The 26,154-nt window shown below is 42.1% G+C and overlaps 3 protein-coding genes across 4 annotated transcripts in view; 1 reads left to right on the plus strand and 2 right to left on the minus strand.

Annotated features, from left to right (window-relative positions):
- The first annotated feature begins 357 nt into the window (after positions 1-357).
- On the plus strand, positions 358-2,688 carry med29 (mediator complex subunit 29). Its single transcript, XM_041940293.1, has 4 exons — positions 358-526; positions 693-751; positions 866-950; positions 1,752-2,688. The coding sequence occupies exons 1-4, from the start codon at positions 362-364 to the stop codon at positions 1,977-1,979; spliced, it is 537 nt and encodes a 178-aa protein (XP_041796227.1). The 5' UTR covers positions 358-361; the 3' UTR covers positions 1,980-2,688.
- On the minus strand, positions 2,686-12,171 carry mlf1 (myeloid leukemia factor 1). Of its 2 annotated transcripts, XM_041940291.1 has the most exons (8): positions 12,034-12,171; positions 10,621-10,783; positions 6,609-6,653; positions 5,215-5,298; positions 4,969-5,097; positions 4,495-4,654; positions 4,064-4,202; positions 2,686-3,878 (listed from the first exon to the last, which is right to left on the minus strand). In XM_041940291.1, the coding sequence occupies exons 1-8, from the start codon at positions 12,081-12,083 to the stop codon at positions 3,812-3,814; spliced, it is 837 nt and encodes a 278-aa protein (XP_041796225.1). In that variant the 5' UTR covers positions 12,084-12,171; the 3' UTR covers positions 2,686-3,811. The 2 variants fall into 2 exon arrangements, with proteins under 2 accessions (XP_041796225.1, XP_041796226.1); XM_041940292.1 differs by lacking the exon at positions 6,609-6,653 and having other exon boundaries at positions 2,689-3,878.
- A 1,022-nt stretch (positions 12,172-13,193) lies between these two features.
- rsrc1 (arginine/serine-rich coiled-coil 1) overlaps positions 13,194-26,154 on the minus strand; it is a 113,092-nt gene continuing 100,131 nt past the window's right edge. Inside the window, exons 8-10 of the mRNA XM_041941306.1 lie at positions 19,091-19,197; positions 15,853-15,960; positions 13,194-13,681 (exon numbers count right to left, since the gene is read on the minus strand). Coding sequence (XP_041797240.1) covers positions 13,589-13,681; positions 15,853-15,960; positions 19,091-19,197 — 308 coding nt within the window. The 3' untranslated portion in view covers positions 13,194-13,588. The remainder of the gene's footprint in view (positions 13,682-15,852; positions 15,961-19,090; positions 19,198-26,154) is intronic.

Consider the following 26,154-nt stretch of genomic DNA (forward strand, 5'->3'; position numbering starts at 1 on the left):
GGAAATTCAAGATTACACCTGACTGAAACGCCTTTTTAATGTTTGGCTTAACATTGATGACTAAAATATTTGTAATAAATAACATTCGAAAATATTATCTTATACAGTGTATAGTGTTAGCTTTACAGACAGATAGACTACATTTCATTTACAAAGTAAATACACACACAAGCACATACAGACACGTTAATATCTACAATGTAAATGCAAAGTAGTTGTTCAAAGAAGTTAGTGGGAGTGGAGTTGGTGTTGTATTCCATCAGCGTCAGGGAAGCTATTTCGTTGAGGAGACGCTTTTACTTTGAAAAACCATGAACCGGATATTTACCGTTCTTCCGGCTTGTGTGTCTTCCCGTTCAAAATGGCTTCTCAGCAGCAGCAGCAGCCCGGTGGGCCGATGTCCCAACCCGGATTACAGCAGTCCACCTCATTGCAACAGCAACAACAACAACTGAGCCAACAGCAAGACTTCGATCCAGTCCACAGGTTTAAGATGCTTATTCCACAACTGAAAGAGAGTCTACAGGTAATTGTGGCGCATCAAAAATGCTCAAAACATCTGGTAACAATAGCTAAAGTTGTCTTGACGAGTTAACAGTCGAAATACTGTAGTTTCACAAATAAATAAGTCATATGCATCATTGTGCTTTAAACCTATCGCTTTATTTAATTTATTTTTTTTTTACTTTCAGAATGTAATGAAGGTTGCATCCCTGAATTTGGCCCATAACACGTCAATTGACAACGGCATGTAAGTTACCCAGTTGTGTGAACGTTACAACAATGGTCCTGGAGAAGAATGTCATCCAGGTCTCAGCATTTATTTATTTAATTTTTAATGTATCTATTGTTTCTTCTGGTTTAGCAAAAGCAGCGACACATCTGTCCAGCGCTTTGACAAAAGCCTAGAGGAGTTTTATGCCCTTTGCGATCAACTGGAACTGTGTTTGGTAAGGCTTCAACACAGTAACACACACAACCTAAGTGTTGATATGAAACCAGGACTAAAATGTCAATTTATTTGGTACAAGCGCTCATTTGGGCACCACAGCTGATTTTAAGACAGTTTCCTCGCGTATTTTTAACTTAATTATTGAATTTCTGTTTCTGTTCTTTATCCCGCTAGGTTTGTCAAATATATAGAGATGCTTCTGAATGAATGCAGTGGAATGGATCATGATTATAACATAGTATTGAGGAAATAGTCATGTGTGTACTGCAGCCACAACACACTCTGACTGCTGCATCAAGATAAGACTGGAAATAAGTGGGAATTTCCTCTGAGGACTTTCACCTGAATTGGTTTTTAATCAAATTTTCCCTGTCCCGTAGTTTAAAATGTCGATTGAAAGAATTTTCCAACTTGTCTTGGTCAAACCTCACCTGTTAATGTTTAGCACACGCCACATAGTACACTATATGTACACTTGAAAGTCCAGTGTGTTGGATTTCGGGGGATCTATTGGCAGAAATTGATTATAATAATCATAGTGTGTTTTAGGAGCAATGGAATGAGCTCTTTATATCTACAGAAAGAGCAGGGGTCCTCTTCCACAAAGTCTGCCATGTTTCTACAGAAGCCCAGAGTGGACAAACCAAACACTGACTATCGAGAGTACCTTTTGTGTTTTTAGCAGCAAGGGGTGTTCACTTGTTTGCAATCTGCAACCTCACCGCTAGATTCCACTGACTAATTCCACTGGTCTTTATAAAGATACCATTTAGACTTACATTTTTTCTCCTCTGTGCAGCGGCTGGCATACGAGTGCCTCTCCCAGAGCATTGACAGCGCCAAACATTCACCCAACCTGGTCCCAACTGCCACCAAGCCAGACACAGTGCAGACAGAGTCCATGTCTTATGCCCAGTACCTCGGCATGATCAAGTCTCAGATTTCCTGCGCCAAAGACATCCACAACGCTTTGCTGGAGTGTTCCAAGAAGATCGCAGGAAAGGGTCAGCCTCAGGGAATCATGTAGACCTGCACCTGACGATCCCACCGCTCTGCATCTGGGGACTTTTTTGAGAAAGATGATGGGCTTTCATATTTGGGGCTGGCCCATGTTCAGAACTCATTTTTGTGCTACATTGGTCAAGATGCTGTTTAATTTCTCAAGATCCTGTATATTTGGTTAAGATTTTTAAGTAAGTTATGTTTCCTATCAACGACGTGTAAATATTCCTGACAGAAAGTCATGTGGTAAGATGACCAGCAGGTGGTGGCAGAGTTGTAACTGCCAGCTCAATATTCACAGGTCTTTTGTAGCCTATTTGTATTGAATATTAAAACCTTTCTACTCATACTAATGTTTTCTCATAATTCAAGATGCACAAGGAACAAAGGACCTGGCTATCAATAACATCGTAAACTGATAAGGAGGATGTAACGTTAGCATGATTCATAAGAGCAAACACCCATCAGTGGTGGATGCAGGTGCTGTAGAGGCAGATACATGAGAAGATTATAAAAGAAATCCTGCAGCTGAAGTTTCTTACAGCAAAGTCTTAAATAATTACTGGTTCAATTGTGCAGATGAATTAACACCATTTGATTTTACTGTTTATCTTGTCTGCAGTCAGTTTTTCTTTTTAAGATTTAACACACTGAAGTAGAAGAAGGGAAGAAACCATCAGACTCGAATGGACGCAGTAAAGTGTATTTTAAATAAAAGCAGTCACAGACATTGAGTAATAGCTGATCTCTTTATCCTGTGAAAGAGGCAGTGTTGATATAGCGGGTTAACTGATTTCCAGGAAGTCAGTGAACATTTTATAAGCTGTTAAGTCATCTCACCTACCTATGACAGTGATTTGTGTGAGATAGCTTACCTGTGATTGGCAGAGTTGGGGGATGTTTGCGCCCTCCTGGCCTCCATGACAAGTACATTTTTTTCAACTCCCCATAAAGTTCTCTTGAATGGCACATCTGCCACGTTACATAAACATGACTAAGGCAATGAGCTGACACGAGGATCCTTGTTGAGCTGCGGTATATGTTGGTCAGAAGCTTCTCCATTCCTTGCTATCTGTATGTTGACGCTGAGGGATTAATGAAGTCGGATAGACAAGCACGTGAGAGGGGAGCCTGGTGGGCTTGCAGCTGTGTTACATCTCAGAACAATCTGAGCCGCTGACAAGTGCTTAGATCCAAAAATACTAGCCTGGGTCACTACCAAACGAGAGATTCATCACAATACACGCTCACTCACACTCTCAAAGACCCTCTGCAGGCCTACAGTCACATACAAACAGAGGCTGATAAAAACAGAAAACACCAGGTCAATGTTCATATTTTTACATTTTCATTTCCAGACAACAGTCTGTGTTGGTACAGAACCTATTTCTAAAGCTTGAAAAAATATACAAGAACAAAGCCAGAATTATTGAGAATAATCCAGATGTCGTCAACATGCTGTGCTACGCAGCGGAGTTTATCCAATGAAAAACAAGAGAAACCAAAAGTAACATATAAAAAGGGAAGAGTACTATTTTTTTCTTTTTACAAAGATTACAGCAAATAAAATACATATATCTAGAGCATCAGTACTAGACAACATAATTACAAAATGACAATTTTGACATTTCGAAGTGCATTGGTGGATTTCAAACGGTCAATAAGTCAACATTTTGTGAAAATGACAATGTGAGAAACAGATGATGTCAATGTCAACAGAATACCTTACATAGAGCAAATTCCATTCATCTGATGCAAAATCATAAGAAGTAATTGCTCACTGGTTGTTCATGTGTAAGTACTGTCTACGTGTAATAAAATGTACGCATGACTTTTAATAAGCACACAAACATGTTTTTATTGCTTTGTTGAGCCTGAGCCTTTGACTTTGCTTTCACCCTCAGCGTTTCTCTTTGATTGGTCCCTGTGGAAAAGCAAGAAAACACAGTTCATTCAAATGACCTGCAGTATTATAACATGATAACATACTTATAAGGCACAGTGTATGTGTCTGCTATCAGTGTCTCCCACTTGTTTGTCATTTGACCCTGAACTGCAGATTCTGGCCTGTCTTCAATACTACACGCGGTCTGAGAACGTAATACTGACCTGACGGCCTGCTCAGAGCTGGTGAGGGCTGCCCTGTGAACACCACGGTGTCGGGGTTCCTCCAGGCGAGACATGGGGCCAGACGAATGAAAGCTGGACACCTTCTGCTGCCACTCAAAGTCAAATGACTGTGCTTCAGCTGGGGGTGGAGGATCAGGTTCAGTTTACATTATTTTACTTGTCAAAATGAAAAATGTTTTCCATACCGATCTCTGAAATAGCCTCTTCATGCAGTTACATTTTTGAAAATTGAAATAAATATGGCTGCACCCTCCTAAATAGCGACTGCAACCACTCAATGAAGAAGCTGAAGAAGCTGAATTCAGAGCGTTGACAGCAGATGATCAGGGAATGGAAAGCAGTCTATCTATACACTCCCTGTTTCAAGGTGAAAATAAATAAATACATATGTATATATCACTTTAACGTACATTCATCCATATTCTGGAAGTCCTGGCTGAGCTCCTTCTCTCCCGTTTTCTTGTTGTATTTCTTCTCAACAACATGTCCCCTGTCCTGGATGTGGTGACCAATGGCCATCTTCTCCATACCACTCTCAGAGTCTTTCAGTGCTCGCCGGGTCTCCTTGATCTGGCGGTTAAACATTAAACCCACGAGTCAAACATGAGTGCAGCTAATAATAGTCTTAATGGCCGCATTCCATTTATGAGTGCCAGTTCTAGGTACTGTGTTTGTGGGATGATTTCTGGCACATCTTGATGGAACACAGCCATGAAGTGCCATTGGGAGAGTTTGCTTATGGTAATGTTCTCACAAAGAACGGCCAGCGGGAAGTTATCACCATGATCACTCAGGAATGACAGCGTGAATCCAGGCTCAACGTCGTGAACTGTGCTCTAACGTACTGTGATATAAGGTACTAACACATGTGATGGGGCACTTACCCCTCCAGGGGCACGACGTGTCGATGAGCTCGCCTGGAAGACCTTCGGAGGCTCATTTCCAACCTTTGAATATGTCATGACGGATGAGGAGCTGAATGAGTGGGTGTTTGGATCTGCAGACATGTTTTCCTGAAACACACACAAACACAGACTATTAAGCAGCTGCAGTTCATGCACCACAGCAGTTTGAGAAGCCAGCATAACAAAAAAAAAGAGGACACAGAATCATTACATGAATAAACTCACAAAGTTTCTGTGCATCTCCTCCATACTGTTTCTCATGCTGGCCATCATGTTGTCAAACATGCCGAAAGGGTTCCTCATCATGTCCTGCGAAAACACAAAAGGGAAAGAACAGGGGAAGGCCACGGGGGTTGAATGGCTGGGCTCGTATGTTGCACGCTCACAAGGCATTATCAGCTCGTAAACAACTCCAGCGTGTGTACAAACACACATGCACAGAGCACAGGCCACTATATGTGTCTTCCATGTGTGCCATCTGGAACAATGTAGCCAGGACATTCACATTTTTTCACGTCACAATATGTGACCTAGTGCAACAACAGTCATAACAAAACGTCCAGCATGCACGTAAAAATGCTTTTCATGTCTTTATTAAGGGTTTATAGAGAATCTAATGGTGGACAACTTGCTCCAATTGTGTGCTGCTTTTGCCAAAACATAATAATAAAAATAAAACATCGCTAGTTAAATGCATTGACGTGACTGCATGTTTGATAAAGGTTGGGTTTATTGCAGGGCACATTTGTTTGTGTAAACTGTATCATTTACATCTAAAAACACATTCTATAAATATAACATTATATTTTATAATTGCAAAGCATCTGGTGGAACTGGATTGTAATTCACAAGCTTTTTTAGTTCTTAGGAACGAGTGCATGTTCACATTTATTTTGAAAAAAACACAATTAAAAAAAAGTATCTGTAGGTCACAGTCGAGGTACCACCTTTGCCTCATTTTGAGCCAGGAAAAACTGAGGACACCACTCAAGTCGGACAAGCATGTCGCAGTAGGATGCCATCACTCATCAAGCATTTAAAATAAATGTGTTCACATCAGATACTTTGATATCGTTGAGGGTGCAGCCACAAATTTTCTTTTTCTCGTTAAAATGGGCCCGCATCCGAAACACATCATCAGCCTTGTACAACAGACAGAGTCAGAGGAACAGGGGTGATGATGTTGCACTTTAGGAGGGCACGAATAGAAAGCAACCCACTGGTCATTCCACATACTGGTCACAGTGTTTCCACAAGAATTATGTTGTGTGGCAGTTGTGTGTATGCTTTTTTGCAGGGGGTGTAACAACAGGTTAGCCATTTGTGGGCTACATTCAAAATATTCCCTAAACTCTGCAAATGACTTGTTGTAAATCTATATTAATCTAACCTATTTGTCTCACTGTTAAACTTTGCATCCTGTTATACAGTATGTGGATCAGTCACCTTGCCTGTCTGGAGTTTAGTAAATTTTAATTTAACAGTTTTTAATGGAATTTGTAAAGTGACTGCAGAGGAAACACTGTGACCACTTTGCCGACCACTTTTAGTCATGCACGTGGCCGGTACGAGTATACATGAGAAACTCATGTGATTGAACAGGAGAGGACTCTACTGACCGTGTTATCAATACTGCCAAAGGGCAACAATGACCGGCTCATATCCTGAGGATTCAAACAATTTCAGTTTAGCAACATAGCATGGTATTGCATTGTAACATGGTATATATACGCACACACACACACGCAAGCACACACAAATCACGGTGACTTTTTGCATGTCTGTTGAGGTTGTTTCCAGTAAGCAGTTGGGGGGTCTTCGGTCACTAAGCCCTTGACACAGCTACACAGAGCCCTCCCTGTGGCCTTAAGCACAGCCCTTCAAGGCTGTGAACCCTCTAGAAGTGCATGCACCAAGGAGTGACAGGCCAGTGAGGAGGGAGCAGCCTGCAGCCAGACCCTGTGTTCTCTGGGCCAAAACCGCAGGTGTTTATGACCCCACAGCCCTGGATAAGCATCTCAGCAGTCATCGCTATGTGTGTGATGCATAGGGGTATTGTGCGTAATCAGTGGGGTGTTGAATGACTTGTGTTCCATGTGTAATTGGGTCGCATTGCCAGAGATTAACGTGGGTTTAACACTGAAACTGAGCTTCATTCTAGGAAGGCTGCAGTGTGCTGGACGGACCAGCCGGGACTGGGACCTAACAGGGGGCAAAGAGTCCAAGGCTGCTCTCTCAGCTCTTTTCAAATGTCAAGCTTACGTAAAACTCTCCTGACCAGTATCTATGAAGCCTCACAGCCAATTTTATCCCAGAGTGGCATGTATGAACTAATAAATGCCAGTTACATATCTGCCAGCATTATATTTAGACTGGGGTTGAGCAGAGGAGAGACTGAGGGTGCAAAATAAGGAACGTACACCAAATGGTCTTTAACACATTATTTTAGGCTGTCTGGACAACTGCAGATTGATATATTCTTTTCTATCTCTCTCTCTCTCTTTCAATCTGATATTGGACCTGCCACTGTGTCCTCTGAGGCGAGCTTCTCCTGCTCCTGGGGGAGCTATGGGTTTCACCACAGGGGACATGTACTGTAGATATGATTCCATCTTAAAAGGAGAAGTGGAGTTGTGCTGCAAACACATACTACAAGGAAGTGGCGCATCACCAGGGAGTTTAACTCATCTTCTCTGTGATCTTAAAAGATCACAGAGAAGATGAGGAGGCACTTAATCCGATTGTGTCGACTGTGATGTTTTTAAAGCAGTTGTAGGTGAAGGAGCGGTGTAGGAAACACATAATTTCTTATTGCCAAACTTTACTTCTCACTTTATTTTGGCAGACTGTCTGAGCGGAGGGAAAATCTGGCTTAAAGGGTATAAATCTACAACAAAGACAACATTAGCCCCACCTATGCTAGTTGCCGCGTTTTTTGCCAGCGCTAGCACCACCAGCCTTACTCAGTTCAAAAACCACAGAATCAAAGTAAGCACACCCAACTGATAATGATGCTTGATTGTCATTCAACAGTACTTTTATAAACAAGCGCTCAGATGAACAAGTACTTGGAAAGGTGATATGAACCTGGCAGTGGATTTTGGCAAGAGAATGGGAAATGTGAGAACTCACAGCTGCCTTGGAAGGTAAGACAGGACTTATTCTCCCATTGGGAATCTAATGCTTAGCAAGCTAATACAAGAAGTGCAAGCCTTCCAGCATTATGTATCCAATGAGTGTGTGTTTATTTGCATGCCAGCGTGTCTGTGTTATTTTGCATGCTGCGACTGTGCGTAACTGTGCTTGTGAGCATGTTTCAATACTGTATGTGTGTGTGTTTATGTATGTATTTCTGTGTGCACATTTGAGCCTGTGATATTGGAGAGCAGTATGAGAGTGAGCTGTCTGTCATCTTGCTGATAATGCACCAGCACTGCCAAGGCACGTTCTGCCAAGCAGATGGACCAAAAGAGCAACAATGAGAAAACAGAGGGTCCATGACATCCGCACACATGCCTTTACCAAGCCAACAGCTCAGCACCAGAGCTGCAGCCCTCTGACCCCCGCCGGGCACCACAAGACTGCTCCTTGTCTTCTCGTAAATGAGAGTGTGTGGGAGTTCGAGAGCCAAGATCTGTGATAAAACTGGATCCTTTTGGTTATTCAATTAACCTTAATTCCATGTATCTTGACATACATTAGAAATATTGTTCGCCACAGTTGAATTAGTCTAGAGATCGAGAGGCGATAGAGATGTTTTTTTCTTTTAAAGTGCAAAGACCCCACATCTGCATCTAATTTCCAACTCTCTGTGTGCGCATTAACAAAAACAGTTAATTGCTTTTGCTGCCACTTGTGATCCAGCTCAACAGAAACCTACTCTGTTTTTGTGCTGCAAAAACTTTACACCTCACACATAATTCAACCTTTCATGAATCCCCATAATATCCTGTTATTTTATAAAAAAGAAAAAAAAGCCTTCCAATAAACTGAGATACTGTTACCATACTCACAAGTAAACAACATTGTGTCAAATTTATAAAAACAGTTTAAAACTCCAAATATTAGATTAAATGATTCGTTTGGGTGGACAGTTTGCAGTGTAGCTCCATTTCAAGTGTTCAGAGCCCCCCCTCAGATGACGTTAGCTAGTTAAAGATGGAGCAAGTGATTCTGGAGAAAGACTGTTGATATTTGAGCCAAACGGCCAAACAAAACCCCCCTCCTCACTGCAAAAAGCAAAAGCTAAGTAAGATTAAATGTCTTAAATTGAAGGAATATATGCTTGTTTTCCATCTGACAAGGTATATCGTCTTACCACGCAGTTTTTGTTAGAGCTTTTCACTTGTTTAAAGCTTTTTGTCGTTAATTATCATAATGAGATATGACAACTTCTTACTGAGATTTACTGGTTCTGAGTAACTTACTGCTTGAAACCAGAATTATCAAGATGTTTGATCGACGCTGACAAGTACAAAACATTGGTTGAAGTAAGAATTTCTTTGTATCAGACAAATGTACTTGATTTTAGTCTGGCTACACTGCTTTTAAGATCACTGTGGGTTCTTTGAGACAAGATATTTTTACATGTTTAAAAATCATGGCAAGTGAAATTTGTCTGCTCTGTTGGCAGATCATTTTGCTGTTTTTAAGTCAAACTGACCTGAGAGCTGAGTTTTTCACTGAATCTGACAAACAGTGTATTGGATTAGAATGACGGTACCTTAAAGGTCATAACACTAATACAGAGAAAGCAGGTTGCTGGCTATTGAAGCTAGGCTTCTGATGAAAGTCATTAACAGGGATAAATATACAAGCTCTCATGAGGTAGTGGGATTAGAGCAGGTGACAGGGACTAAGTTTGACTTGCAGAGATATATAAGCAGTACAGGGCCTGATTTGATTTGGGAAAGGTTAACGGGTGCAAAACATGGCAGACCAAAAGTATCCCTCTGCCTGCCTCCCTGCCTCTTCATTATAATGCTGCACAAATAAAAGCAATATGGTCCAAAGTAAACAATTCGTCCATGATCCCTCCAAAAGGCCACAGTTTTTACAGCCCTATCCTGTATAAAAGTGTACAAAATCAAAGATATCTGGAGAAACAGTTATACTTGAAGACAAACTATACTTTAACGTGAATGTGACAACTAGGCCAACTGGAATGATATCAAAATAAACTGTTATTTTCAGCAGCGGCTCACCTCAGCACAGCAAATTCTCTGGGGTCCTATTGGTGTGAGTGTTAAAGGAGTCTGTGCGTGTATTCGCAAGAAAGCAGTGTGTCAGTGGAACAATGCACTATAAATAGGGCTCCTGAGGGCTAGATATAACTGTCCAGAGAGGCCAAGGGGGTTGCCCTTCCACTAAACCAGAGATTGACATGGCCCCATACTTCAGTGAGTGGTGCTCCAGTTACGCTGCCAGTGGCCAGCTTCCACTATAAACTTAGTAAACTTAGCGCCCATGAGCAGTGAACAGAGAGGGTCATAAGGCCTAACTGTATGAGTGAACTGCCGAACCGGCTTCATCCTTGGTCCTGCATAGACCCAAACAATATGTATGTATGCTAGTCAGTCACATGACACATATGGATACTGTCATAGTGCTTCTTGAAATGCATGTTCTCACCCTGTGTCCATCCCTCAGCGCCAAGGATGAGGTAGGGTGTTCTGCTCTGTCACAACCACGGCCTCTCCCATCCATTATACTGGACATAAAGGGCCCGCCGAATGGCTCAGAGAAGCTACGCATCATCTGCCGCATATGTTCCCTGTGAGCCCGGAAATTATCCCTGTGGCAGAAGAAGAGGAAGTACAGACAAAATGAATCTCAGCATTCACTGAGGAGGATTACAAACCATGATTACATTTCCAGGAGTGAAAAAATATATCAAATGTCTCTTAAACACAAACTGTACGCCTATATTTAGTGACTTCTATCACCTATGCCAGCTTGGAACCTATTGCAGATAAATTCTTCAATGAACATAACACACTGAAATAAGATGCACCCCTAAAATAATTTCAGCCACCCTTACTCTCCCCTCAGGTCAGGTCAAGTGTGGCCACACTAACTCAGCAGGTGTTCACTCATGCAGTCAGTCAAAGTCACTGTGTCAGGGTCAGTGTAGATACTTATTCAAAAATGAGCAATTACTTATAACCATTACTAAAAACTCTACTTCTGTACACCCCGTCTCCCCTGACATTTTTAATTTACCTACTGTTTACTTTCAAAAATATAAAGTTAGCTACATACAAATCAGTTAGTCCCCACAACAGTCCATTCCATATCACAGCAGCTGTTGCTAGGCAACTTCATTAAACTGCAGCAGAAATGGCTAATGCAGCTACATGTTATTTAGCTAGCTATGTCATAACAATTATGTTGAAATTCAGTGTAGCGGTAACGTTATTGATGTGATGTAGGCTGACAAACGTTAAAATCTGCTCAATGCAGAGTGGAAGAGACATGACAGTTAACAAGAAGCCATAAAATGTGGCTTCTTAAACATAAACTGCTTTTATGTGTAAGATGCTACATTTTATTGTTTTATAGATTACAAATCAAACGTTGGTGTGCAAACGGTTACCAAATATGCTAATAATGATGGACATAATCAGTCCGAGTTAAGAGGCTTAATACGTCAACGTCTCGTTTTAATAAAAGTAATTATTAGATGTGGAACTAAATGTTGACGTTAGTACTTCGGACAGTGACTCGCTCGTTCATTTAAGGTTAGCCTAGCTAAAAATATGTAAAAACGCTAACGTAAAAATCGCTAGCTTTCTGCGGTAAATTATTAGCTTGTGGGCATTACTTTGGAGTTGATTATTTTAGTTAATTTAGTTTGTCGGAACTTTTCTACACACTGTCCTGAAATCTCTTTACTCGGATATATCACCTCATATGCTATTGCATATGCTACTGCTGTTACACTGAATCGCACTTGAGAACCAACCTTCAGAAGCCAAAACATTTTAATAACAATTAACGTTATAACGTTAATAGACTCAATACAAGTTTAGTTTATCTACTCACGACAAGAAGAACGGATCCTCATCGAGTTCCCTGAGATTACTGTTGGACATTTCCACGGATTTTAAAGATGTACACAAAAATCTAGATTCAGGCTATTCAAGAAATAATCCGTTCCGCCGCAGGTGCCCCAGCTCCACCGCACAGCTTCGGTAATATTATGATGAAGGATACAGAACGAAACTTACTCCGACACCTGCCATGTGATGCAAACCCGGCCCTCCGATTGGCTGGTTATTCGGAGCTTCGAACGGCAGCTATCGGGCTGTATGTTGTGGATGGCTGCCATGACAACGGCGCTCTATTTCTTTAAAACTGAAATTTTCTTATCTTTCTCGCGCACGTCACCAGAAAATGTGCTTATCTCACTCACCCTCTCAGAAACTGTGCAACCTCTATGCAGCTAGTTATACTAATTAAGAAGTACAGAAATATCAATGGTTGTTAGGGTGAGGGAGAAATCACGAGGCAATTCTCCAGGATTACATTGCCAGACTTTTGTTTCTGATTGGGTAATTGCAGGGTGTGAAGACATGCAGGACAGCCACTTGGCTCATGAGGGGGGCTTCTACACAAATTTCACACATTCACAAAGCAAAGCTTAATTTGTGTGCTTGCCTTAGCAAATCATTTTGTACATTCTCATTTATTATTTCAGTACAACACAGACTATTTTGGAGGGCACGGCAGTGACACACCATGTCCCAGACGCAGTATAGATTTACCATCTGGCTCTTCCACAAATAGGCCTGACTGTGGACTCTACACTGCCTTTAATCCCTGCTCAAACAGGGACACTACATTAAACAAACATAAACATAAATCACTGATAAGCATTTATATTTAAGAGAAGAGGAAAGTTTAGGGAGGGCGAGAAGATGTTTATGCCAGTCTTATTTCAATCCTGTTACACACCAAAGAGATAAGGTTACCTCAGGGTGAGTCAGGCTACTTTTAGTAAGTTACTGTATGGCAGGGTGACTCATTTAACTGTAGCTAACTGAAGATACTCCTGCTATCTTACATTAAAACACATGTGTCCCACACTTTAGGTGAAGAAGGAGATGCTGTTTCTATCAAATCAATCCCACTTACAGGTCTATCTACATCATTCACCCACAAGACAGTTTTCACACACAAACACACACAAATACACACACACACACAAATCACAGCTAGCTTTATTTAACGAGTTGATTAGAAAAAACAAAATGTGTCAAATGCTACATCTATATGGTAAAACAGGTCACCTTATCTGACTGTAAGATCTTCCTTCATTAAAAATAAATGAAGCCAAATAAAGAACAGCAGATTGTTTAATTGAATTACATTAGCAGTAATAAAATAATCAGCACATCAGGACCAAAAAAAACTGTTCAATCTGCTCAAATGTTCACAAGTCTCTACATTAGGCAAGAGAAATTGGTGGAACAGTAAAGTAAGAAATATTGTCACATCCTAAAACAAGACAGACACAATATGGCGGTGACTGAGACAAAGTAAAAGCAACTGAAACATTCTGGAGAACAAGAAGGATCTTCTAGGTGTCTGGTGTGCTTTAGGTCACAGGACTTCCCATCAGCCTCTCTTGTCGCAGCGAGATCAGTCTGTTGAGCCACAGCTCTTCGGCCTTCTCCTTGTCCATGAACAACTACAGGACAGCGTAGAGAGGATGTGTTAGTTAGCAGACAGATAAACACGCAGACAAGAACAGGGACCACAAGACTAAAGAGAACCACCAAGGGTTTAACAGAAGTTTTGACTTAAACATCAGATCCAGGATTCAAGAACCAGTGCTGCTTTATTTTAGATCACACTGAGACAAACATAAAAACAACTATGGATGGACAGAAATCTCAGAAGAACAAAACAAGAAGTTCATTCTAGATGAAGCATGAATGAGTGGGAAAATCTGACAGTGTCCTGAAAAAGACAAGATTAAAAACTGCATCTTTTATGTGAAGGTAAAAAAATCTAAATCTTAGACTTGAGTGAACTTATTGTTCGGTAATCTTAAATCATGTTTGAAGACATTGAAAAAAAACTGTTTTGTTCAACTATCAGTCAGGGAACCCAAAAATATTAAATTTAATGTGATGTGAGACGCTAAAAGCATTTGATGGAGAAATAATATTTGTCTTGAAACCCAGTAAAAGCAAATGTGTTTTGTTTTTTTTCAGTTCCACTGCCTGTCTAAATAAAGGTACACAAACATGCAATCACAGGTATACACACGATATACATACACGACTAGACTGAAACAAATTTGTGAATTTGAGCTCCTCAAAACAAGTGACTTGACCAACAAAGGCCACCTCAACACACAGGGCTGCGCGATCTGACCAAAATCTCAGATTCCGATATCTCCTGATGACTGTGATTGTAGTGTTGTGGCTCCTCAATCCACCTTCCGAAACCCCTCACATGCAGAATGTGACAGAAATGAATAAGCTATGTTTGCTAGTAAGTTCCTGAGCATGGCACAGAATTGTCAGTACTGCACATCAACACCCATATTACCTCAGTGTGGACTTGTGAGTACCAGTGATGCTGCTTTAATACTAGAGGAAGGCTGTGGTATCTTGCATGTCATATTAGTCTTTCCCTGTCTACTCATTTCAAAATGAACACGAGGAGAAAAAAACCTTTACTTTAAAACATATAACTCATCTAGCTCAGTGAGCCCAGCAGTGCGTTAGCCTGGTGACAGAAAAAGACCTACACATGTGACTTTTATTCCTCGCAGTACATCACCAGCAGCAATGATATTGATTGTAAGGGGGCTATAAAACTGCTGCTGCAAGTGTCTGATGAATGAAGGCATCTGTTTATTAGGAAGTAACATAATGACTATGAGCCTGAGAGGCAAGGCACTGAGGCATAGGGAGAAATTGGAAGATGATTTCTATATTCACTGTGTGTTTGTGTGAGAGTTAATGTTGACATGCTGGCTATGTGTACATACTGTACATCTATGTGATGATCTGTGTCTATTATTATGCAGATTGTAGAGCAACCCCGGCCACGTCAATCCTTCATTCCTGAAGCTACGCTGCTTACAGCGGCACCGCATGTTATCTGTGTGTTAGATTCAACACCAGTGAGTTCTTGTCTGTCCGCCCTGCGCTGGTGTCATGGTGCTAATGAGGCTGTGTGTGTAGGATGACAGTATCTGGGCTGGGCTAATGGGACTCATCTGTTCTAATTGGAAGTGGATCTGGAGCTGAAGCTGAGGCCGGGGCCCGCCTGGGGCATATTGCTACCATACATCAGCCTGTCTGAGGGTGTGTATGTGTGTGCATTTCAGCTGGGGGGGGTGGTGTGTGTGTGTATTTGAAGGGGTTATCTGCATACGTCAGGGCATAACTTCGTTTCCCCGGTGGAGATAGATGACTGGGAAGCCCCAGAGAGCATTATTGGAGTTTAAAGTTTCCTTCTCGTTTTTCATCATTGGTCTGCAGGCAGGGGAAGAGGTGATGTTGGGAGGCTTTAATCTACTATCCCGCAGTGTCCTCTACTATACCAAGCACAGTGTCAGAATATGCAGGAATGGTGTAAATAGAGGTGGTGGTGTTAGTAGCAGCAGGAGCATTAAAAAGAAGAAAAAAAAAGTTTACAAAGTTTGTCCACCTATCAATAAGCGCTGCACTCATAAAAACAAGGCGGCAGCAAAAGATGAAATGACAAGAAGTGAGATCTACTTCAGCTGAGCCAGAGGCTTGGAAGTTGCTTTGTTGGGTGTTAAAAAGTCTGTGTTATAGAACTTCATGACAGCTTAGTTGTAAACCTAGAAGTGGAAGTTTGCCTTGTGTGTAAACTTACACTTGGATGAGCGAGCGTGTCAATGTCACTGTAGACTATGGAGATGGGAAGAGTGATGTCCTGAGAATCGGCCCTCTCGGACTCCTGCTTCACGCCAGCCGGCTCGTTCTGATCTCACAGAAACATACAAAACATGCAAAAAAAACACGTCACTCTCACACTAAAATGAGCACATTCAAGCATTTAAAGCATGACATGGTGATTAAATCTAAGCATATAAATGGCAGCTGTAATTAATAAAATATGAAACTAAAATGTTGAAAAAAAAGAATATAATAGCCAAACTAACAACAGTATCAACATAAACATACAATGCAAAATGCATGGAGGCACTATGCAGGGATATAAGATGTATAACTGCAAAAAGCTCCAGAAATTGCATAATTTCCTGTTGGTATAAAACATTAAAGTCTGACTGCAGTATTTCTGTAACCTAAGGCACACAGATATTTCGTAGAGTTTGGACACAGAAAATAATGGTGAGATGCAATACAACATTTGTGCAGCAGATGGCAGTGAAAGTCTGGCTAATGCAACAAGACTATGGAAAGCAGTGTATTGATGGTAACCAGCTTGTGTCCTCAATCTAATTCTTATGTCTCGTCTATCTGTGCATGTGTTCCTCCTCACATATTCTCAGCCCTACATGTTCTGTAAGTGAGTCTGATTGTGCTAAACCAGCAGCTGCAGAGTGAGCGGGCTCATGTAAATATTCAAACACCTCGAAGGATCAGCTTCATGACACCTCGGCTTGGTCAATTGTTCCCCAACGTTACACACAAGCCAAAAGAAATGTGTCTTCCCCTTCCTTTACGACTGAGGAGGACTTCAAGTAAAGACGAAGGCTCTCTGTTCCCCTCATGCTGCCGTGGGTCCAAGCCGATTGAAGAAAATATGATGTTTAAAAATGATTCTCCCTTCTCCCTAGAGGTATTACTTAAAACTATAATAAGCCCCATACTTGGACGGATGGCTTGTTCTCCTTGTTGTACTTGATGAAGAAGAAATACCAAAATTAATACTTTGCCAAGTGCATTCATGTTTCAAACACTCCTAAAACCTGCCCCAGAGCAAATGTTTACCCAGTTGGAAAGATCTATTTAAAATTCATTTGGCAGGATACAAAAAGTGAGCGAGATATAAAACACACAGACTAATAAGTATGGTGATGTGCCAAATATCAGACAGTATCACTGGTCATCACAATCCCTGCCAAAGATATGCTGAATATACATTTCTAATGAATGCAGCTTGTTGGCACAACTTAGTTTAAAAAGGGTTTAATTAATTATCAGTCTCATTAAATTGGAAATAACCCAACGATATCTGTCCTAGGGTAGTCAAACAATGTGCATTATATTCAGCCATCATCCTCTTCACTGCAGCCAAAAATGTGGCATAGATAACACAATAAAAGACAATGAAATCCTCCCAACTAAGGATGAATCGTGTGGATATCTTTAGTAATATTATACACAACTGAACCTTTTCAGTTACTGTGTCTTGGTACACACATGGCAAATACATTAATCAAATGCAAAAAAACCATTTAATTAAATATTAAAAGTGATTCTTTTCAAGCACAAATGCCAAATATTCACTTGTTACAGCTTCTCCAATGTTTCTCAACCTCTGTGTAAGCAGTGTCAGCCAAGTGCTCCAGACGTTGGTAACCTGAGGGTTAACCCAAAAAGCATCCACTTCCCTGGCTTAGCGGTAATGCTGCAATTAACTAGCATTAATGTTAGCCGAGATAGCTTTTGGAAATAAAACACCTTTTTTTTTTTTTTTTTTTAATAGAGTAATGCTATGCTTGTACATTGGTAAAATGAGGGTTGTCCATACTTAAATATTGCTTGGTCACCCAACTAATTCATCTAAATGATTCAACAATGCTAGTGCTATTAAGTTTAACTAATATGCTTGCGATGGTCCCTCTTGACTGCCGCTCAGACTTTGCAATCAACACTGCTCCCAGTCGACCATAAACACCAAAAATCCACTTGTGGATACTAAAGTGTGCAATATCAATATTCTCATGTATAACTAAACCACTGCCTTGTTTTCCTTATCACATTGTTTACATGCATATCATATCTTGCTATTTTGATTGATGCTTCTTACTACTACACCATCCCCTTTGCTGCTGCAACACTGCTGTGGGATTAATAAAGTATTATCATATCTTATCTTATCATAACGGTCAACCGTAACTGACATCTGACTGACTGAAGTTAGACCAGAATTTGATTCATGCTCATATCTGATGTGGAAACGCTCATACTAAAGAGACAGAGATTGCTGAAGTGCAAGAGCAATGTCTTGATCAGAAAAAGACCCTTTTGTGGCTCTTTGATTTGGGGGGATAGAACCCTGGGGGTCCTTATTGAACCTTTTTACAAGAGAATTTGTAAGCGTGTGAGGACGATTCTCAGAGAGCAGCTGATGAAAATATTGCAGAACTGCACCCCGTTTTTGTTCTTCAAATGCTATTTTCTTTAGAATTAAAAAAAGCCTTTCTCTATGTTCCTACATTAGGTTTTGTGAGTTGATTTTACAGTACGAATCTAATTTTACATCCATGTGAGAACAGACCTGACATGTATTTTTCTCCATAAAAGAGATCCTTATGTGAACAATGAAAGCTGCTACCCGGTTGGATGCTTGAACCTGGTTAGGATTCAGGTTCAATATGTGAAAGGCGCATTGCACTGGAAGGTAGAGTATCCTGTGCACGTGCAATCTGTGCAGACTGGCCAGGCCAGGGCTGTCCAAGCTGCAGCAACACGGGTCTTGACCTTCGTCAGACTCACCAGAATGTGTCCCAAATGTCTGTGCAGGTTTGCTGTCACATGTTGTCGCCTATCTTTTCAAAACAGCCATGAGCCCCAACAAATCTAATTCCTGCTCCTTCAGAGACATTTCGATAATGACTTCTGTGTTTTGTCTGCATCTGCCCGACCAGAGGGGGGAGAGAGAGAGACAGGGAGAGGAAGACAGAGGATGGCTGTTGCCTGCTGTGGCTTTTGTGTGGGTGCTGCCGCTTTGGAGGCGGCGAACAGTGGAGCGTCTGATGAAACCGTCTCCAGTCGGAACAAACGGCGCTGAATGAATGTTTGATTTGGTCTGGGCTGTCTCAGGACAGACGGCACAGCGTTGCAGAGGTAAATTCAATAAGAGACAGAGTGAAAAGATAGCGAGAGTGAGGGGTAGGGAGAGAAAGAGAGACAGAACGCACCTTTATATCATCCCTGGATGATTTGAAAGCCTGAGGAACAAAGGAATCACTCTCGATGGCCTCAATGTCCTTTATCCTTCGCACTTGCTCCTCCAGAGAAGTTCCCTCTGAAACACATGTTACACAGAAGGAAGGCGATGAACAAAAGCACGCACACATGTCCAGAAACACACACACATGTACACACACACACACGCACACAAACAGGGTCAGCCATCCCTTGTCATTCTCTGAAAAGAACCAGATTTCATTTGGACTGAGCTTAGTTGATTGTATGTTATCTCTCTTTATAATGCTCTTTGACACGTACAATATGGAATATCTGATATTCCCGTATTTTAATCTCGGCCGCCATGAAAAAGGACTCTTGCTAAGCCAAGGGCATAGAGTTGCAACAAAAGGCAAGTGGAAAAAAAAAAACTAACAAGATAATAGCCAGACAGTGAATTACGCTCAGATAATGCATTCTAAAATAATCAAAATATGAACACAAACTCACTGCAGTGGAATTTCATTATGGAGACTAAATGCGATTAGGTTTCATATAGTTTTCATGTATCAGAAAGTATTTTGCTTTAGCCCGTCCAATCAAACAAAAAGACAGAAAGGGTTTCCAGTAAATTACTCTGGGATATAAACACATCAGGATTCTGCATATCAGATAATAAGAATTCAAGAGCAGTCGTCGTAGCGTAGGAGGGCAAAAAATAGGTGTGCCAGGAAAGTTAGCAAGAGGAAAAAAAAAAAGACAGAGTCTGAATGCTCCCATTATTCTCTGGCTGTCAATCTTTCCACTGATCAGTCAATATTCATCCCTCTCTCCCCCATCCATCCGTCCTCTCCTGCACTCTCCCATCTCTCTATCTGTCAATCCAACAGACATCCATGTTTCTCTGCTCCACTCATGTAGGCTGTGTCATGAAAACAAGTACACAAATGGGAACACACACACACACACACACACACACACACACACACACACACACACACACACACACACACACACACACACACAAAACATCAGGATATAAGTACTCCCACATGTACACGTGTGTTTGCAAACTTACATACTTTGCATTCACACTCATGGCTGGCATTAATACATACACACACATGCACGCGCTCACACACAGAATTGGAGCTAATAGCAGGAATTAATTCAATCCATTAGCAGCTACAGAAAGGGTGTCACAACAGATCTTCATGGCCCTGGTGTTTAATGAATAAATGAATATTTGTTCCGGCTTTCACAGCAAAGCATCACATGCTATCTCACGCACACGTACACATGCATAAGCACACATACGCACACACACACACACACACACACACACACACACCCTATTATAGTTCATAATAGCACTCAAACAAACTGGGTTTTGATTTAAATGCACTGCAGAATTGGACAACTGAGTGACAAGTGGAATTAAGCTTTCCTATATGACTGACTATCAGCTTGTCATCCTGTGCGGGAAGATGTGAGCAGAGACACATTGCACAGCGGCTCCAAAAATAGTCATTACCTTGACTGGGCTGCTAAATGAAGTCTGAACACTGGCCCAATATCCTCCTGGCGACTGTGGCCTGTCCTTCACACCACTATCACCACTGCTCACTGCTCGGCAGCGTGAGCATGCGCGTGCTCGAATGAAGACTCGCCTGTGACTGGCCGGCAATTAATTCAGCACAAATAATTCACTTTTTCAATTACCCCTTCTCTGATGTCCCTGTGAGCATAAATGCCCTACATAAAGAACTACCATGCACACCGCCACACTGACTATGCATGCACACACTCACACACACAAACACACACACAACCCATATCTGCTAGCATCTCCTTGGCAGGCCCGTCTGTTGCTGGGCTTTCCGTGTGCGCTGGAGGAATCCATTAAGACCTCAGACTTTTTGACAAACACATTATTAGTAGATAAAATGACTTCCATATGCTGTTTGTCAGATGTCAGCGGGAAAAGATATGTATTTCATGAGAAAATCAAAAATAATGGACTTTGAGTGCGGGCCTTGCGAGCTTAGAGGCAGACAAAAATCAATACTCTAGCTGGGCGAGCGCACTCTGCAGCTCGGAGAGGTCAAAGTTGATATTTAATATTGACACATTATCCGGCAAATTAATTTAACAGGTCGACTCAATTGTCACCGCATTAGGGACGTTTCCCTGTCAGTGATGAGAGGAGGATAAAGTGAAAGCTGAGAGAGCGAAGAGGCAGCAAGGAAACAGAAACAAAAGCAGACACAACTGAGTGTACAGTATGTGCTGCTTTAAACTAGGTTATTGGTAGCGCTCTATGACAGTTGTGTTTAGATGCTGAAATGCATTACATCCGCCACTGCGAACCAGGAAATGGAATCAAACTCTGCAGATTAGAATAATGGATTGTGACTGAGCAATGTCCGTTTACATGTCCTTTACACCCATGCATGTGAGTGTGTGCGCGTATATAAAAGAGGGAGTCAGAAAACTCACTTGCCATCTCATTACTGAAATTAGTTGGACAGACTGCGCTGCTGATGAGTGGCTTGGAATCAATAGACTATTGTTCTCTCTAAATAGCTGTTTGTCCACTTCATTGATTAAGACCAGAAGACGAGAGAGAAAATCAAACCAGCCAATGAAAACAGATTTCAGCTCATCTCCTTCAGCCTTGAAGATGAGCCCATTATAAAGCAGCTGCACTTCTCCGCCAGAAGAGGGAGCTGTTCAACAACACATGTCTACATACGAGCAGAGGCCTTGGGCTATGGCAGCGTTGCCTTTGTAAACTTGACTTTGGTCTACAGTTTGTCAATCAAGAGCAGCCGAGCTGAATATATTGCTGCTGCTGATTAATTCTAGTAATTGAGTGCACTAGCGTGCCAGCTAAATTACCGCAGCTCTTGTTGTTGTGGGGAGAAAAATAAATAAAAAGGAGAACTAACTGCTTGTTTTATTGAGGTCTCGCAAATTGCAGAAAATCTTTGATGGTGTTTTAGAATTATATTGCAAACAGCGAACTTAATGAATGAATGCATTAAAACTGAATAGGCCACAGCAAAGAAAGGCCAAACTGTGCTGCTGCGTTTATGGTGGGTACTGCGACTTCAGCACCGCAAGTACAAGACTTGTGGAGACTCGTCACGTCAGAAAAAAAAAATGGAAGTCACATTTTTTTTTTCTGACGTGACGAGTAATTTGGCCAGTTTAATCAAAGAGAGATTCAAATTCACAAAGATTTGTTTTAAATTTTAGATATTTTCTCAATACCCTTCTGGAAGCATCACAGTCTCCTGCAAAGCCAGCAATGACACAAACCCCAGTTCTTAGGATACATGAGGATAAGCATTTATCTAAGTTTTGTAACCCACGGCCAGCTTTCACATGTGCACACGCTCACACACAGCAACATCTCTTGGTTTCCCAGGTTTCAATAACGTGCCCTCCCCTCTTCTGCCACCCCCCTCCACCTCTCTCCCTGCACCGCGGCAAAGATGTGTAATTCAATGCTCAATTTAGGCCCGTCTCAGTGGAGATTTTTTTGCCTGCTAATTGATAGAAATTAAGCCATTAATCAAGCCACTAGCCATCATTCAACCCAGGGAAGATGAATACAAACTTTCATAATAACCACCTTCCCCATTTTAGCCCTCATTAGCATTAATTTTTAATGTAATTATGCTATTCTTTTACACTGAGCTCATAAATTACTGCTCTTTTGTTGCTGGCTGGCCTTGTAAAATCCAAAGTAATGCTTTGTAGTCTGATCTTTAAGGCAATTACTGGCTTCTTCACTCTTTTATCTCCCTGCATTTCCAATAACCTGCTCTCTAATGATTTATCTCCGCTGTACCCCCCCCCCCTCCCTCCGATCCCCTTCCCCGCTCTTTCTCTCTCTGCACCAGCGGCCAACTGCCCCGCTGCCAGCCTCCGCCTCCAATCCCCCATCCGCCCACATTCTCCCCATCTCTTTGCAGCAGCCCCAGATACATCAGGGATGCACACAAACACATGCACGGATGCTTGCCTCCACCAAGTTAACTGTATTAACGCACGTGTATGAGTGCATTCAATGTGTGTGCGTGTGCTGTAACTTTGTTTACTATCTCCTTCAGTCATTTTCCAGCTCGCCCTTCATTAGTGAATATCCAGCTCCAGCAATGGCGACAACACCAAGGGAATGCCAAGGTAAGAGACTGGCGCTCCATCTCACTCTCTCTCTCTCGGCTGGTCTCCTGTGGGTCTTACCTGTAGGCTAGCTGCTCTTGTTTATGTAACCCCTGAGCTGGGTAAACACACACACACACACTGAACACACACTGCACACACACAGGCACACACTCGCAGCGCTTGGCATCAAACAGCTGAGTTAAGCTTAGCAGGGCTGTGTGCTAGGGGCGATAGAGGGGCTCCGGTCTGGCCCCGTTCTGAGCAGCAGCATCCTGGATGCATCAAAGTCTTTACCGTACGATTCTCCAGGCCCAAACAAACAGGCTGCTCCAACGCATGCCTGGGAATTGGACTGAACAACAACTGAAAAAATGAAACAATAGGTTACTTATTAAAATCCGACTGATGAAATATCATTATCAGCACCGGCGACTCTCTGTGAGACATTTGGCTTGGCGGATGAGGATTTCCACAAAACCGACACTAAAACAACTAAATTAAGAAACCTAATATGTCTGCTTGGTGTCTGGGAATGCTGCTGCTAATGACGTATTTTGTTGATATGACAGAGAAGCTAAAGCCTGTCCTGCTTAGGCTCAGAGCCATCGAGTCAGACTTATTGCTCTACTCCTACACAGAAAGCCAGACAGCCAACTTAGGTTATTAAAAAGGTGTGTGATGTGGGCCTTGGTTAGGTAATACTTTTAGACTGTATTGATTAGGGGCCGCTGACAGGTTCTGATGTTAGCCCTGGAAATGCATCAAGTGGCTAATGAGCAGCTATTAGGCCCATCGATTTGCTGATTTCAATTGATAGCTAGCAGGGCAAAGCTGCACGTCAATATTTGCATAACTAATACCCTGCAGCTTTAGGCACTGAAAAATGAGACCTCAATGAGTGAGGGAGACAGAGAAGAAAGAGAGAGATGCATCCAAAGAGAGACAGAGAGGAGATGAGGATAACAAGAGCAGACAAGTACAGATCAGAACCCAGAGAGTCAAGCAGAGAGACACCTGAACCATCAAACAAACCACCACAAGTTTCCTCCTCTCTGCACAGATTTGTAGGTCGTCTGTAAGGCAGCAAACCACCAATAGTGGCGTTGCAACAATGACAAGATGTGACGCTGATGCCTGTCTGACGCCTGTGGCTGCCGGGGGTCAACCGGTCACACGAAACGAAGGAAAATTCTGACAGGCTGAGCCAGATGTCCTGAGTGTGTCCCCGAGGAGTATGCACATATGTATGTATGCGTTTGTAAGTGCGCGTGTGAGCAGGGAGATGTCCAATGACAGAGCAGGTGGCTGAGCCAGTCTAATGTGCGTTCCCACGAGACCACACACACGCACACATAATACGCACAGTCACTCATATACTACCCCCACGCTGCTCCCGCTTGCCAAAAAAACCACATGTCTCCATAACCCACGTCTCCCAACAATGCACCTTCAACCACGAACACATACACGGGCCGCGTGATCCCCTGCGGTGCTCACCCTGTTATCATAGTGTCAACTGGTCTCTGCGGAGTCTGCCGTCCTGACGGCTCCTGTCACTGCCGTCAGAGGCCTGCCACACATCGCTCACGCTCATTTGTCTCCCTTAAGCCTCTAATATTAATTGCCAGGTATAGGTTTACTGGAACTTATGGAGAACGCCATATATGATCACATTCTTTGGATAAAACGGCCATGTAGCCTCGAGCATTATTTGACCTTAGCAGATAATGGCATGTGATATGTTTATGTGATATCTATTTGGCATCAGGAAATGAAGAGCAGCTGGTGACTGAGTGGCAAACACACGCGCTCCTTCTAGTGTCTCCGAGTGATAGCGATCTCCCACTCTCCAGTCAATAAAGGTCTGAATGATGAATTAAAGACCCAAACAACCCGCTAATGACAGGATGACATGGCAGCCACGCGCCATGCTTGGCTATCTCCTTCCACATCTTTGCTCATCCCTCCCTACTCGCCACTTCTCTCTCTTCTGTCATTCAACTACATTCTGCTCATCTATTCTCCCAATGTCCTCCCCTCAGCTGACCCCGATTCAGCTACTCTACAGTATATTCTCCCCGTTTGTCCTGAAAAATAATCCTGCCACAGAATTAAATGCATGTGTTTAGACTTTCTATCTGCACTCATAATAAAATCTTTGGGAGGAACAATAGATTGGCCCCAGTCCATCTATCCATCCATCCATCCATCCATCCATCCATCCAGCTATCACGCACAATACCTGAAGCCACAGACTCTATTTATAGGAAATGCATATAATTGTTTGATTCTGCCATAAGAAACTGCACTGACTGATCTAAATTGTTGCTGCATTATTTGTTTGCACACATACTTGTCATGCAAACCCCAGACATAACATAACATATGAGACTTTGATGAGACACATTTTTGGATGCTACATTCCTGCTCTCGAATACACTGTTTGCATTACAGCTCAAAAAAGGTAACATACAGTATTTACTTGTAATTGGCTCAGATGGAGAATTCATCAGGGCTGACATGTTTATTGTTGCCTTGTTGACATTGTACCTATCACTATCATGTGTATAAATAACGCACTCACTGTCATGCATTGAAGGGTCCACCTTTCGGGGAAACTAGTGCAAACAAAGTTTAAAAGCATCTACTGTATATTTACTGCACATAAGTCAGCTATTTATCTGAAATCCTAGCTAAGACCTGACTGCTCCTGCTGACCCGACTGCACAGTGCTAACTGCAAACATAGAGGTTATAACCAAAACCAGGTGGCTGTGTTTCCCTCACTGTGTGTGTGTGTGTGTGTGTGTGTGTGTGCGAAGGAGAGAAAGAGAGCAGTATGAGTGTTAGCCGATGTCCTGTGCCTGGGCAGCATCACAGAATCTCATTAAATAGTGAAG

The sequence above is a fragment of the Chelmon rostratus genome, chromosome 7 (assembly GCF_017976325.1).
Source record: "Chelmon rostratus isolate fCheRos1 chromosome 7, fCheRos1.pri, whole genome shotgun sequence".
Taxonomy (NCBI): Eukaryota; Metazoa; Chordata; class Actinopteri; order Chaetodontiformes; family Chaetodontidae; genus Chelmon; species Chelmon rostratus.